The following is an 11721-nucleotide window of genomic DNA, read 5'->3' as shown; positions in this document are numbered from 1 at the left end:
TCAATCAATGCTGAGGCCATTGACCATTTACCTCAGGTTGAAGTCAATCCCTCACTAGCTGAACTTCCAACTGAAGAAGAGGTTTTGAGGGCCATTAGGCTCCTTTCATGTGGCAAAGCACCAGGTGCTGATTCTATTCCAGTTGAGATTTACAAGGTAGGGGGACCACTGCTCATACAAAAGCTGACTTATTCCAGGTTATATGGTAAGAAGAGGTTATACTCCCTACCAACTCCCAAATCCTGCCATGAATCACCTATGTAACATATTTGGCATGTTTTACTATACAATATCCTATATAAACTTTACCTGTACCCCATTCAAACTGCAGGTTCCCTAAGATCTCTTGCTGGCTGAAAAGCCTAATAAACTTCTACCACCTTGACCTCAGCAATGCTCAGGTCCCTGAATTCTTTTTCCAGATGACCCACGCAGGGAACTCCAATCTTGGAGTTCCTGTACTTCCATCTCTCCAGCCTCCTCACTCCCACTCTTCATGTAATAAACTTCATCAACTCCCTGTTCCCTCCAGGATCAAATATAAAATCTTGCTTGGATTTTAAAGCTTTTCTTAACCTGGCCCGCTCTGGCCTTTCCTGCCTTCTTACATCTAATTCCCCTCCACATACTCTCTGCGGCCCCTCTGTAGTTCCTCCCACTGGACTGGACCCTCCCACGACTGGCAGATGCCCAAGTACAAGTTCTCTTCCTCCACCTTGCCTCTGCCTCCCGGCTTCCCTCGATGCCCTTTCCAGCTTCCCCTCTGGTCATGACTCCCAATCTGTCCTGCATATATCTGGTTTGCATGCGGTTGTTGGAACCATCCACAATCAGACTGAGATCCGGGAGAAAAGGGATTTTTTTTGTCTTTCAATCGTCAATGCTTGGCATAGCGCCAGGCACAAAGTAGGCACTTAATACATGCTAGATAACTACTTAGCATCTTTCCTGGAACATGGTAAATGCTTAATGAATGTTTGCTGATCTGACCTGGTTATTTGGGGAGGGACACAGAGGGAACGAGGCTGGGGAGAAACCTGACGTTGCTGAGTGGGAGCTGGAGGGAGGCGAAAGCAACCAAGGCTCGAGGCTGAGCGGTCCCTGACATCCGAGTACACGGCTCTGCCCCGCCCCCTTCCCTTTGGTTCTCAGCCTCGGGGGCACGTCCCTGTGACGCAAGGGGTCCGGAGGGCGGGGCCAACCAGGCGCGGGCCTCTCCGCTCAGGCAGCACACAGGCCGCCTCTTTGGGGTCCTGGCGGCAGCGCTGACGCGGAGGCCCTAGGGAAGATGGCGGCGCCCTGGTGGAGAGTCACGCTGTACGGCACGCGGAGTGCCCGCGGCTTCTGCACCGCGGGTGAGGGGCTGGGACGGGGAAACGGGGCCTTGGTTGGGGTCGGAGTGGCGCTCTGTCTTTCTGCCAGTGACTCCCTGGTTCTCTCCGCCCCGCAGCCGTCTTGAGGCGCCGGTCCGCCCCGCTGGGACCCATGCCCAATGAGAACATCGACGTGAGCGCGCTGGAGAACCTGGAGAAGTATCGCAGTTTCGACCGCTACCGGCGCTGCGCCGAGCGCGAGGCGAACGCCCCGCACTGGTGGAAGAGCTACCGCGACTACTTCCGGCAGCCCTCAGGTGCGCCAGAGCGCCTCGGGCTCTGCTCCCTATCGTCGCGAGACTCGCCAGGCCGCGAGACTCGCCAGGCCCCGCCCCTCCCCGCCCCGCCCCGCCCCCTTGGTCTCTGCCCTCTATCCCTTCTTCTGCTCCTCCTCCCGGCACTCCACCCTAGGTAAAGGCAGAGCTGCGCGTGCTGGCTTCCAGCTCCGCCTCGTTTTACCCATTAAACGGGCCTTCCAGGAGAGCTGCCCCAGGGCACCCGGACAGGGTTATTAATTCTGAAAAAAAGTGGAGATGGTAATTGCATCTCACGATCACCTGAGGGACATGATGTCGCCTCTCTTGGCCGTCAGTCTGTGCATCTGCGTAATGGAGATCATTCTAATTATGCCAGCCAATTTCGGGCGCTGCGCTGAGGCTCTGGGGCTGTGACCTCCTTTGATCCCAGGTCTACAAAGGAGGGCACTGAGGCCTGCCTGGAGAGCCCCAGGGCTTCACCCCCCCCAGGGCGTCCAGGGAGAAGATGGAGATGAGAGTGGGGTCTTACTATAAACCTTAGGCAGATGACGTCACCCCCTGGGCCTTCTCCCATCTGTAAAATGGGGGTGGTAAGGGTATACGCACCAGGAACTATGCTAACTGTGATGATCCCCTTTAATTCTTACAACAGCCCTGGAGATTAAATGCTCTTACGATCCCCATTTTACTGACGGGGAAACTGAGGCAAGCAGCGGTTAAGTGACGTGCCAGGGTCACGCAGTTAGTAAGCAACCTGCATTCTTGGAGGGAGTACCCAAATCAAGGAGCTCGAAGATGTGGGAATCAAGCACACTAGAGACCTCCAATCTCTGCCCCAATTTCAGTTCCTAGTATTAGAGTTACTATGATAATTAATGCTACTGACTTTTTGTAGGAACCAAGGTGGTAATACAGGTTTTTGCTCTTTCTTAGACATGATCCTGAGTAAGTCATTTTGGGTTTTGGAACCTTATTTTCCTCTTCTGTAAAATGGGGAGGATAATCTTTGTACTACCTAACTCATAGGGTGATTGCAAGGAAAGTGCTATGTAAAACCTTCAAGCAGGAGATGTTACTGTTATTGAACTCACTCATGTCACACTGTATCATTGAATGCTTCCACTGATCCTATGAAATAGGCAAATATTATCATTTCATCCCATTTTATGAAAGAGGAAACTCAAGTTGGAGAGCCATATATTTGTGCAGCATGCCCAGGTCTCACATTCAAATTCATTGATTTTGTTTTTAAAGATATTTTCATTGTCATTCCTTGTTTGTTTTTTAAATATCACCCTCACTTCCCAGAACTTCCCTTTTCCATAGGACACTCCCTTGTAACAGAGGTACATTTAAGCAAAACAAATCAATACTTTGGCCATCTGAAAATACACTTAATATCGTATCCATAGTCCACCACCTTTCTACTGAGAAGTGGTGGCATGCTTCACTATAAGTCACCATTTCATACAGGTCTTTCCTAGTATCTCAGAATCCATGTTCATTATTCTTCTGGTTTGAAAATATTCTGTTACATTCATATTATTCATATGGGCAGCTGGGGATTAAAATGCATAGGATAAATGGACTTGGAATCAGACAGTTCTGAGTTCAAATTCTACCTCAGATACTTAACCTCTGTTCTTCACCTGTAAAGTAATATCTACCTGAATGAGATTTTGTAAGGATCAAATGAGATCATATTTGCAAAACTTAAAGTGATATGCTGGGCCTGGAATCAGGAAGACTCATCTTCCTGAATTCAAATCCGGCCTCAGACACTAGCCGTGTGATCCTGGGTGAGTTGCTTAACCTTGTTTGCCTCAGTTTCTTCATCTGTAAAATGAACTGGAGAAGGAAATGACAAACCACTCTAGTATCTTTGCCAAGAAAACCCCAAAAGAGGTCACAGAGAGTCAGACAGGACTGAACAACATGAAAGGTAGATTGAAGTGGGAAGAAATGAGGCAGGGAGATCAGTTAGGAGGCAGTAATCCAAGGAAGGGGTGATGAGGGTTTGAAATAAGGTGGTGACTTTGTGAGTAAAGAGAAGAGACTGGTCTAAGAGATGTTGAGAAGGTAGATTTAGCAATGCCTTGGATTTGTGTGGTGTGAAAGAGGGATACTGAGCTTGGGGACCTGGGGTAGTGGAAGGATGGTGGTGCTCTCAACAGAAATATGAAAGTCTGGAAATAGGGTAGGTTTTAGGTTTTGATGAGTTCTGGATGGAACATCAAGTCCAAACATTGTTGGTGTAGGGTGGAAGCCCAGAAAAGCAGCTGTGACCAGATGTTTAGATGAGGTTAGCAAGAGAGTATAAAAAAAAAACTAGGATAGAGCCTCTCTCTATATACGTCTTAGAGAGGTCTGTTATGGTTGATGATCCTGCAAAGGAGACTGAGAAGGTAGAAAGAGAACCAGGAGAAAAAAGTGCCAGGAAAACCCAGAGAGGAAAAAAGTGTTTGTTATCAGGATCACATGCCACTGGGGGTTAAAAAAAAAAAGAATGAGGACTGAGAAGAGGCCATAAGACAGGGCAATTAAGAGATCATTTGCACCTTTGGAAAGGGCAGTTTTAATGGAGCAGTGGGGTCAGAAGTTAGATTGCAAAGGGCTGAGGAGTGAATGGAGAGGAGAGAAAATGGAATTTATGAGGATATATGGCTTTTTCTAGGAGTTTGCTAAGTCTAGTGAAGGTTTTTTAAGGATGGGGAAGACTTGCATGTGTTTGTCAGCAGTGAGAAAAAAACCCAATAGATCAAGAGAGATCAGAGATCAAAGAGAAAAAAGAGACAATTGCGAGGGTAACCTGCTGGAGAAGGTGAGAGGGGATGGGGTCATGGGTACATATGGAGGAGATGGCCTCATTGAGGAGAAAGGCCCCCTCTTCACCAGAGAATGGAGGATGATGCTAAAAAAAGAGGGAGACCAGGGTAGCTGGCCTTTATTGTCTCAGTAAAGAATGAGTTGAGGCCCCAGTATGAGGGTCAGGAGGGGTATGGCATAGGAGGCTTCAGAAGAGAAAAGGAGTAGCAACATTGCCTTGCTGCAGGAAGGGCCTGTTGTTCTGTCATTTCAGTCTTGCCCAACTCTTCCTGACCCCATCTAAGGTTTTCTTGGCAAAGGTACTCAAGTGGTTCGCCGTTTCCTTTCCCAGCTTATTTTACAGTTAAAAATACTGAGATAAAAAAAGTTAAGTGACTTGCCCAGAGTCACACAGTAAGTACATGAGGCCAGATTTGAACTCGGGTCTTTCTGACTCCAGGACCTGCAAGGGAGGACCTATTTGAGATTAGATAACACAGAGTTGTAGTGGACCCACCATAGTTATTCTGTGCAGGTTGTATTTGTCCTTTGTTTTTGAAGAGGACCATGACATCAGGGAAAAGATGACATGACTTGCAATTGACTTTGATTTGAGTGAGAGAGGGCTGTGCAAGGTCACCCTCTTCACTTTCCCCTCCTGTTCCATCTGGATCCAGTGACCAGATATTCATGAGGATGACTGGAGATGGCCCAGCATCAATGGGAGACCTTGACCCTTTTAGGCTAAGGCCTTTTTCAGGCACTCATGTAGAGTGAGGTAATGCCCATTCAGTGAATAGGCCTCTTTAAGAAGCAGTCAAGGGATGAACCCTTTAATTAGAAATTGTACAGCCCTCCCTTGCTCAAATCAAAGTCAACTGCAAGTCATGTCATAACTTCCCTGATGTCATGGTCCTCTTTGAAAACAAAGGACAAACACAACCTATGAGTAGGCCAAGCTGCCTGAATGGAGACCGAGCCAGCTGGGTAACTCAGCTCATGCTCTCCCTCTCCCTTTCCTTCTCGCCAAAGGAAGGTAAATTTTGGTGTCCAGAAGCTGCCCAGTTAACTTGGGATTTATTGGCTAGATTTCTTTTTCTCTATTTTTTCTTTCTCTTTCTTTCTTTTTCTTCCTTTCTCTCTCTCTTTTTCTCTTTTGCTTTCTTTCTCTCTTTCTCTTTATTTCTCTCTTTCTCCCTCTCTCTGTTTCTCTCTTTCTTTCCTAAAACTTTAAACTCAGTTCACTCTGAAGCCCATAGATTGGACCACAATAGGTCCCTGCCCAAGCTCCATTTAATGGCTGGTTTTTGGACCCTCCTGGCTTAGAGTGAATCTCCATGGTTACTGTTTCTCTTTGTAACAGAGAGGTCTTGCCCTCCCACCTTGATTTTTTTCTTTTTCTTTTCAGTATAGGTAAGAGCAGACGAAGCAATTGGTGGGAGTGATGCCCCTGGGGTGGGGTGGGGCCTGGTGTGAGTGTGAGTCTTCTTAAAGCAGGAGCAAAGGTTTGAGAGAAGCAGATAAACTAGAGTTGAACTAGTTAATTAACTGATGAAAAGGAAGAAACTGAAGCCAGAGCAGGGGCCATGGCCTGGACTAACAGGTGGAGGCTTTGGAGGCCACTGTGACAGTACAGAGCCCAGGCCTAAATGGGACAAATCCCTCATATGTATTCTGATGGCCTGGGACAGTACTGAGATGTGGACAGCTGGGAGAGTGTGGTGAGGAGGAAGTATAGATTTAGGAGATGTAAGGGGTAGAAAGAGAGTTGGAGTGATAAGAGGCTGTGATCAGATAAAGCAGTTTTAGCCTTCTGGATCATGAAATTGGGTCACTTGTAACACTTAAGAGTATGACCCTCCCCATGTGGAGCTGAGGTAGACTAGAGGAGAAGTCCTACGAGCTGAGCAGACTGAAGAACTGGGAGGTTAGGAGGTTTGAGGGAGCATTACCATATACATTCATGTCTCCTAGTAGAAGGGCAGGAACTGGTGAAGGTAGGACAACTGTGATCCAGGGACCAAATTCATAGGAAAGAAGGGAGAATGACAGAAGAGCTGGTAGGTAATAGACACCAAGATCTGGATTGGGTGAAAAATGTGGATAAAATGAACCTGAAAGGAGGAAGGGTTGCCGCGCAGTGATTGAGGAGGCAATAGGCAAAGAAATTCTGACTCTCCCTCCAGGGCCAGTGCATCAGGAAAAGGTGGCGGCAGTACTGGAAAAATGGCCAGGATGCAGTATCAGGGGCGCCCAGGTCTTTGTAACTGTCAGAAATTAGAAAGACTGCAAATGCTGAATGGTACACGTATCATTGGACATAGGCAGTGTGGGAATTGGTTTTGTAAGACTATGCACATTTGTTATGGGGTTTTCTTTTTTTTTTTGTTCAGTTGAGGATCAGAGCAAGGGAGTGATAATGCATGTTTATAGAATAATTTTTTTTAAAAAAGTTAAGAATATGAAAGGAAAAAGGAGTAGGAGGAAGGGAGAGGGCACTGAGTCTGGACAAGAAGAGTTAGGTTCCCATCTATTCTCCTGTGAACGTAAATGGAATGGGAATTCCAGAGGACCCAGTGGAAGGAGCTGGCAGAACTGGTGGACGCTGAATTGGAGTGAGGTAAATGAGGCTGAGAGAGCTGACAATGAAGGCTGTGCAATGGGCTGGTTTATTCTCAGGCAGTCAGGGAGTTTGCTAGCCATATGGGGAAGAGTCCAGGCAGAGTACCAGTAAATGAGAGCGCTCCAGTGATGATGGCATGGGAGTAGGTCAATCTCAGTCTTGGGTCTGCTTCACTATTTTTCTAGACTCCCAAGTCTGTTCAGCCATTCCCCCACCTATGGGCACACCCTTTTCTTTCAGTTCTTTACTGCTGTATCCAGGGCCACCTCCAGTTGTCCTGATCCATATTTGGCCACTGGACTTAGTTGGCTCTGGAAGAGAAAGTGAGGCTGGTGACTTTGCAAGGCCCTGCCTCACTTAAATCCAATTCGCTTGCAGATCATGCCATCACCTCCCTGAAGAACAAATAATAGCAATTTATGTTACCATTATTTATATAAAAACTGAAAAAAACCTTGTGTACTTTGGCCTTCTTGGTGCATTGCCTTTTCTCCTCTACCCAAGCCACTTCCTCATTTCCCCTATTTGAGGAAACATAGGCCTCAGCTGGAATATTCTCCCTGTTACTTTCATACATGCATCACCTACAGCTCCTGCATAATTTCTGCTTATGGCCCTGGCTGGCTTGCAGAATCATTCTGGCATCTTTATGATATCAAATAAAGAAGATCAGAGCTGGGGCAAATCTGGGAGCTCCTCTAGTCCAACCCCCTCATTTTACAGAGGAGGAAACTGAGGCCTAGATGGGGCAAGTTACTTAATCTAGACCATACCTAAGAACTGTCACTAACTTTGATTTTGAGTAAGCCCTCTCTTCCCTAGACTGCAGCTTCTTCCTCAGTAAAATGGTGGGATTATACTAGATGATCTTGAAGGTCATTCCCATTTAGTATCAGGATATTTTCTTAAAATATATTTTTGTTTACATCATTAAATATTTCCAAATCATGTAAAAAAAAATTTTTAATTTATTTTTTTTTTAATTTTCAGTTCCAAATTTCCTCTCTCCCTTCCACCTCTCCCCCATCTCTTGCAATAGCAAGCAGTACGATATTGGTTATACGTGGGAAGTCACACACAAAACATATTTCCATCTTAGCCATTTTGCAAAAGAAAACACACAAAGAACTAAAGTTTTTAATCTGCCCTCAGAGTTTATCAGTTTTATCCCTGGAGGTAGAAAGCATTTTTCATCATGTGTCCTTTGGAATTGTCTTAGACCATTGCCTCAGTCAGAGTAGCTAAGTCTTTCACAGTTAATTATCCTTGCATCATTGCCATTATGGTGTACATTGTTCTCCTGGTTTTGCTCACTTCTCAGGTTTTTCTGAAACCATCAGGGTACTTCTAAGATTGCTTCAGTTGTTGTTTTTTAATCATGTTAATGTATAAAAGTATTTTAATCCAAAAATAGTTGGGAGAATGTGCCAGGCATGATATAAATCTCTACCCTCATGGACTTATCTTTCATCCAGATCCTAAAGACAAAATAGACATTGGATTTCCTCCCAACCAGACACCCCAGAGGCAACAGCAGATCCTTGAAAGGAAGAAGATCCTTCGGGAGAACCGGGCTAGGATGGAGGAGGCTGCCCACCTCCGCAATGGTGAGTGCTATTCCAGGGGTCAGGGACGGAGTGGGGCAGGATGAAGACATTTCTCTGAGTTCTCCTTCTCATGTGCTTCTCCCATTCACAGTCTTAATCCCACTGGAGGAGGTGAAAGCTGATTGGGAGAAGACTGTTGGCCCTTACCATAAGCAGCGCCTGGCTGAATACTATGGGCTCTACCAAGACCTGTTCCATGGGGCCACATTTGTGCCCTGGGTTCCACTGAATGTTGCCTACAATTTAGGAGAAGAGCTGATGCCTGTGTTCCAGGGGAATGAGGTTACCCCGACGGAGGTAACGTGTCCCCTTCCCACATACACACATGCTTTTCTGCCTTCTGTTTCAGTCCCAGGGCATCATGGTTACAAAGCTTTGGGGATGTCTTCATCAATATAGAGCAGTGTTAGGTGCACAGTTCAGAGCAATTTAGAGAGGTAGAATCTCTGCAAGCTTCGAATCTTATGATCCTACCTCTTGCTCACCTCTCTGGGGGTCCTGCCTGCCTCTCTGTGGCAGGCCCGGTGGCTCCTCCTGAGCTGTAGTCTGTGCCCTGGCCTGTCTTTGTGTCCTGTGTCCAACTCTAGCCTCTTTCCACCTTTTCTCTTTGGCAGGCCACTAATCCCCCAGAGGTGACATATGAGGCAGAAAAGGATTCGTTGTGGACTTTGCTGCTCACCAACTTGGGTATGTAGCTTTGGCTGGACAGGCCATTATCCTTCCTTTCTTTCCTGGGCCTCTGGTATCATTGAACTGTCCTGCAAACTAAAGCCCAAGAAGTGGAGAGGAAGTGATGATAGACAGGATCACTCCTAGAGCTGTCCCAGATGGAAGGTCTACCCTTGCCAAGCACCAGACCCCATGTCCTCCCTCTGCTCCATGGTAAGCGCTTCTCTTTGTATGCAGATGGACACTTGCAGGAACAGGATGCTGAATACATCCACTGGCTGGTGTAAGTGTAACGGGGTGGGGAAAGGAGGGTGCAGTGAGTGGAGGGAGGGACGTTTCTGCTGGGGTCTGATTCAAGAATATGGGTGAAAATCCATCTCTGTAGATAAACTTCTACAGAAGCGTAATGTCAGTGGCAAGGCCATGAACATGAGACTTTGGTGGACATGGGGCACATACGCCTCTGCCGAACACCTATTTCTGCATGTGCTCTGGAGGGAGCTGGCATGAAGATGGGGTGATATGCCACCTCTCAGAGTCTTGGCATTGGAAAGGGCTTACCTATGAACAAGAAACACAATTTTCTCCCTGACTAGGACCAACATCCCAGGCAGCGATGTGTCTGCAGGACAGGAGATGTGCCACTACCTCCCACCCTTCCCTGCAAGAGGAACTGGTTTTCACCGTTTCACTTTCCTCCTGTTCAAGCAGCATGAGCCCATCGACTTTTCTAAAGATGCCCGTCCCACACCCTGGTAACTTCTCCCCAGAGGCCTCACCCTGGGTGTCCCCGGAATGGTTGAGTCTTGTTCTTAGCGACCTCTGAGCTTTCTGAAATTTGATTGGAGTGGGGAATGTGCTGGGAAGAACTGCAGGATTTTTTTCTGGGGTAGATTCTGGGAAAGGATGAGGCATCTGTGAGACCTTGCAACTTTTTCAGATTCTTTCATCTTCTCTTTGTAGTTACCATCTTGCTATGAGAACCTTCCGCACATTTGATTTCTATAAGAAGCACCAGGACTTCATGACCCCAGCTGGTCTGGCCTTCTTCCAGTGCCGCTGGGATGATTCTGTCACTCATGTCTATCACCATCTGCTTGGTAAGTGGGACAAAGTGGACTCGGGAGGGAGTCCCTCTCTGTGTGCTGCAAGGGAGCAAGATCCCATAGGGAGAGGGGTACAGGGGACCATACTGCTTCCTGGTCTACACAAGCTGGGCCATGGCCCTTGCTCTGAGCCCTGTCACAACATGGTAGGAATGAGTAGGAAATCTGGAGGTTTGGTGAAATGCCTTCTCTGGGGCATCTGAGGACTAGTGGGGGTGGGGAGCATCCTCCTGAGCCCATTTATCTGTTTTACAGACATGCGGGAGCCAGTGTTTGAGTTTGTACGTCCACCCCCCTACCATCCCCCACAGAAGAAGTTTCCTCATCAGCAACCACTTCGATATTTGGATCGATACAGAGACAGTGATGAACCCACCTATGGCATCTACTGAAGGACTGAGTCATCCAGGTGTACAGGGTACCTGGAAGGGACGAGATGATCCCTTAGAGCCCCCCAGCCCACTTCATCTTTTAAGGACAACATGCAGTAGGTTAGAGGCTCCCAGCCATCAGCCCCCTGGGAGCTCTTCCCTGATCCTATTATCCTGCCTATTCTTTTCTTATATATCCAGTGGTTTGAGAGTGAGAAGAAGCTGTAGGTATCTAAGTCAGAGAATGTGAACCAAGGGGATTTCAGATATGCAGCTTGGTATACCAGATAGCTGACCTTCAAAGTCAGAACAACCTAGGTTCAAGTCCCACGTATTGGATATGTGACACCAACCTCTCAGTGTTCCAGGCAATACTCTCCTCCCCACCCCCAATATGTTTTTATTTATTTCATTAAGTATATCTCAAGTACATGTAAAAAAATTAATTTTTTGTTTTAGTTTCAAATTCTTTCCCTCCCCTCCTCCCACCTTGAGAAGGCAAGCAATGTAATAGAGTTTGTACATGTGAGGCCACAAAAAACATATTTCCATGTTAGCCATGTTGCTAAAGAAAACACAGACAAAAAAAAAGAACCAAGAAAAATAAAGTAAAAAATGTATGTTTTGATTTGCATTCAGACTTCATTGGTTCTTTCATTAGAGGTGGATAGTATTTTTCATCATAAGTCCTTTGGAATTGTCATAGATCATCGTATTGATCAGAATAGCTAAGTCGTTCAGAGTTGATCATCATACAGTGTTGTTGCACTACGTACAGTGTTCTTGGTTGGGCTTACTTCACTTTGTATCTGTTCACATAAGTCTTCTCAGGTTTTTCTGAAACCATCCTGTTCATCATTTCTTATAGCACAGTAATATTCCTTTACAGTCGTAGGCCACAACTTATTCA

At 46.6% G+C, this 11721-nt stretch overlaps 1 protein-coding gene across 1 annotated transcript; it reads left to right on the top strand.

Annotated features, from left to right (window-relative positions):
* Nucleotides 1-1158: 1158 nt before the first annotated feature.
* Nucleotides 1159-11445, top strand: MRPL38 (mitochondrial ribosomal protein L38). The gene is made up of 9 exons (XM_072645760.1): nucleotides 1159-1355; nucleotides 1451-1630; nucleotides 8534-8665; nucleotides 8757-8962; nucleotides 9280-9352; nucleotides 9572-9617; nucleotides 9931-10089; nucleotides 10298-10434; nucleotides 10696-11445. The coding sequence occupies exons 1-9, from the start codon at nucleotides 1289-1291 to the stop codon at nucleotides 10830-10832; spliced, it is 1137 nt and encodes a 378-aa protein (XP_072501861.1). The 5' UTR covers nucleotides 1159-1288; the 3' UTR covers nucleotides 10833-11445.
* The last annotated feature ends 276 nt before the right edge of the window (nucleotides 11446-11721 follow it).

The sequence above is a fragment of the Notamacropus eugenii genome, chromosome 2, assembly GCF_028372415.1.
Source record: "Notamacropus eugenii isolate mMacEug1 chromosome 2, mMacEug1.pri_v2, whole genome shotgun sequence".
NCBI lineage: Eukaryota > Metazoa > Chordata > Mammalia > Diprotodontia > Macropodidae > Notamacropus > Notamacropus eugenii.
The sequence above is the reverse complement of the archived record's forward strand: the minus strand, read 5'-3'. Positions and strand labels throughout refer to the sequence as shown.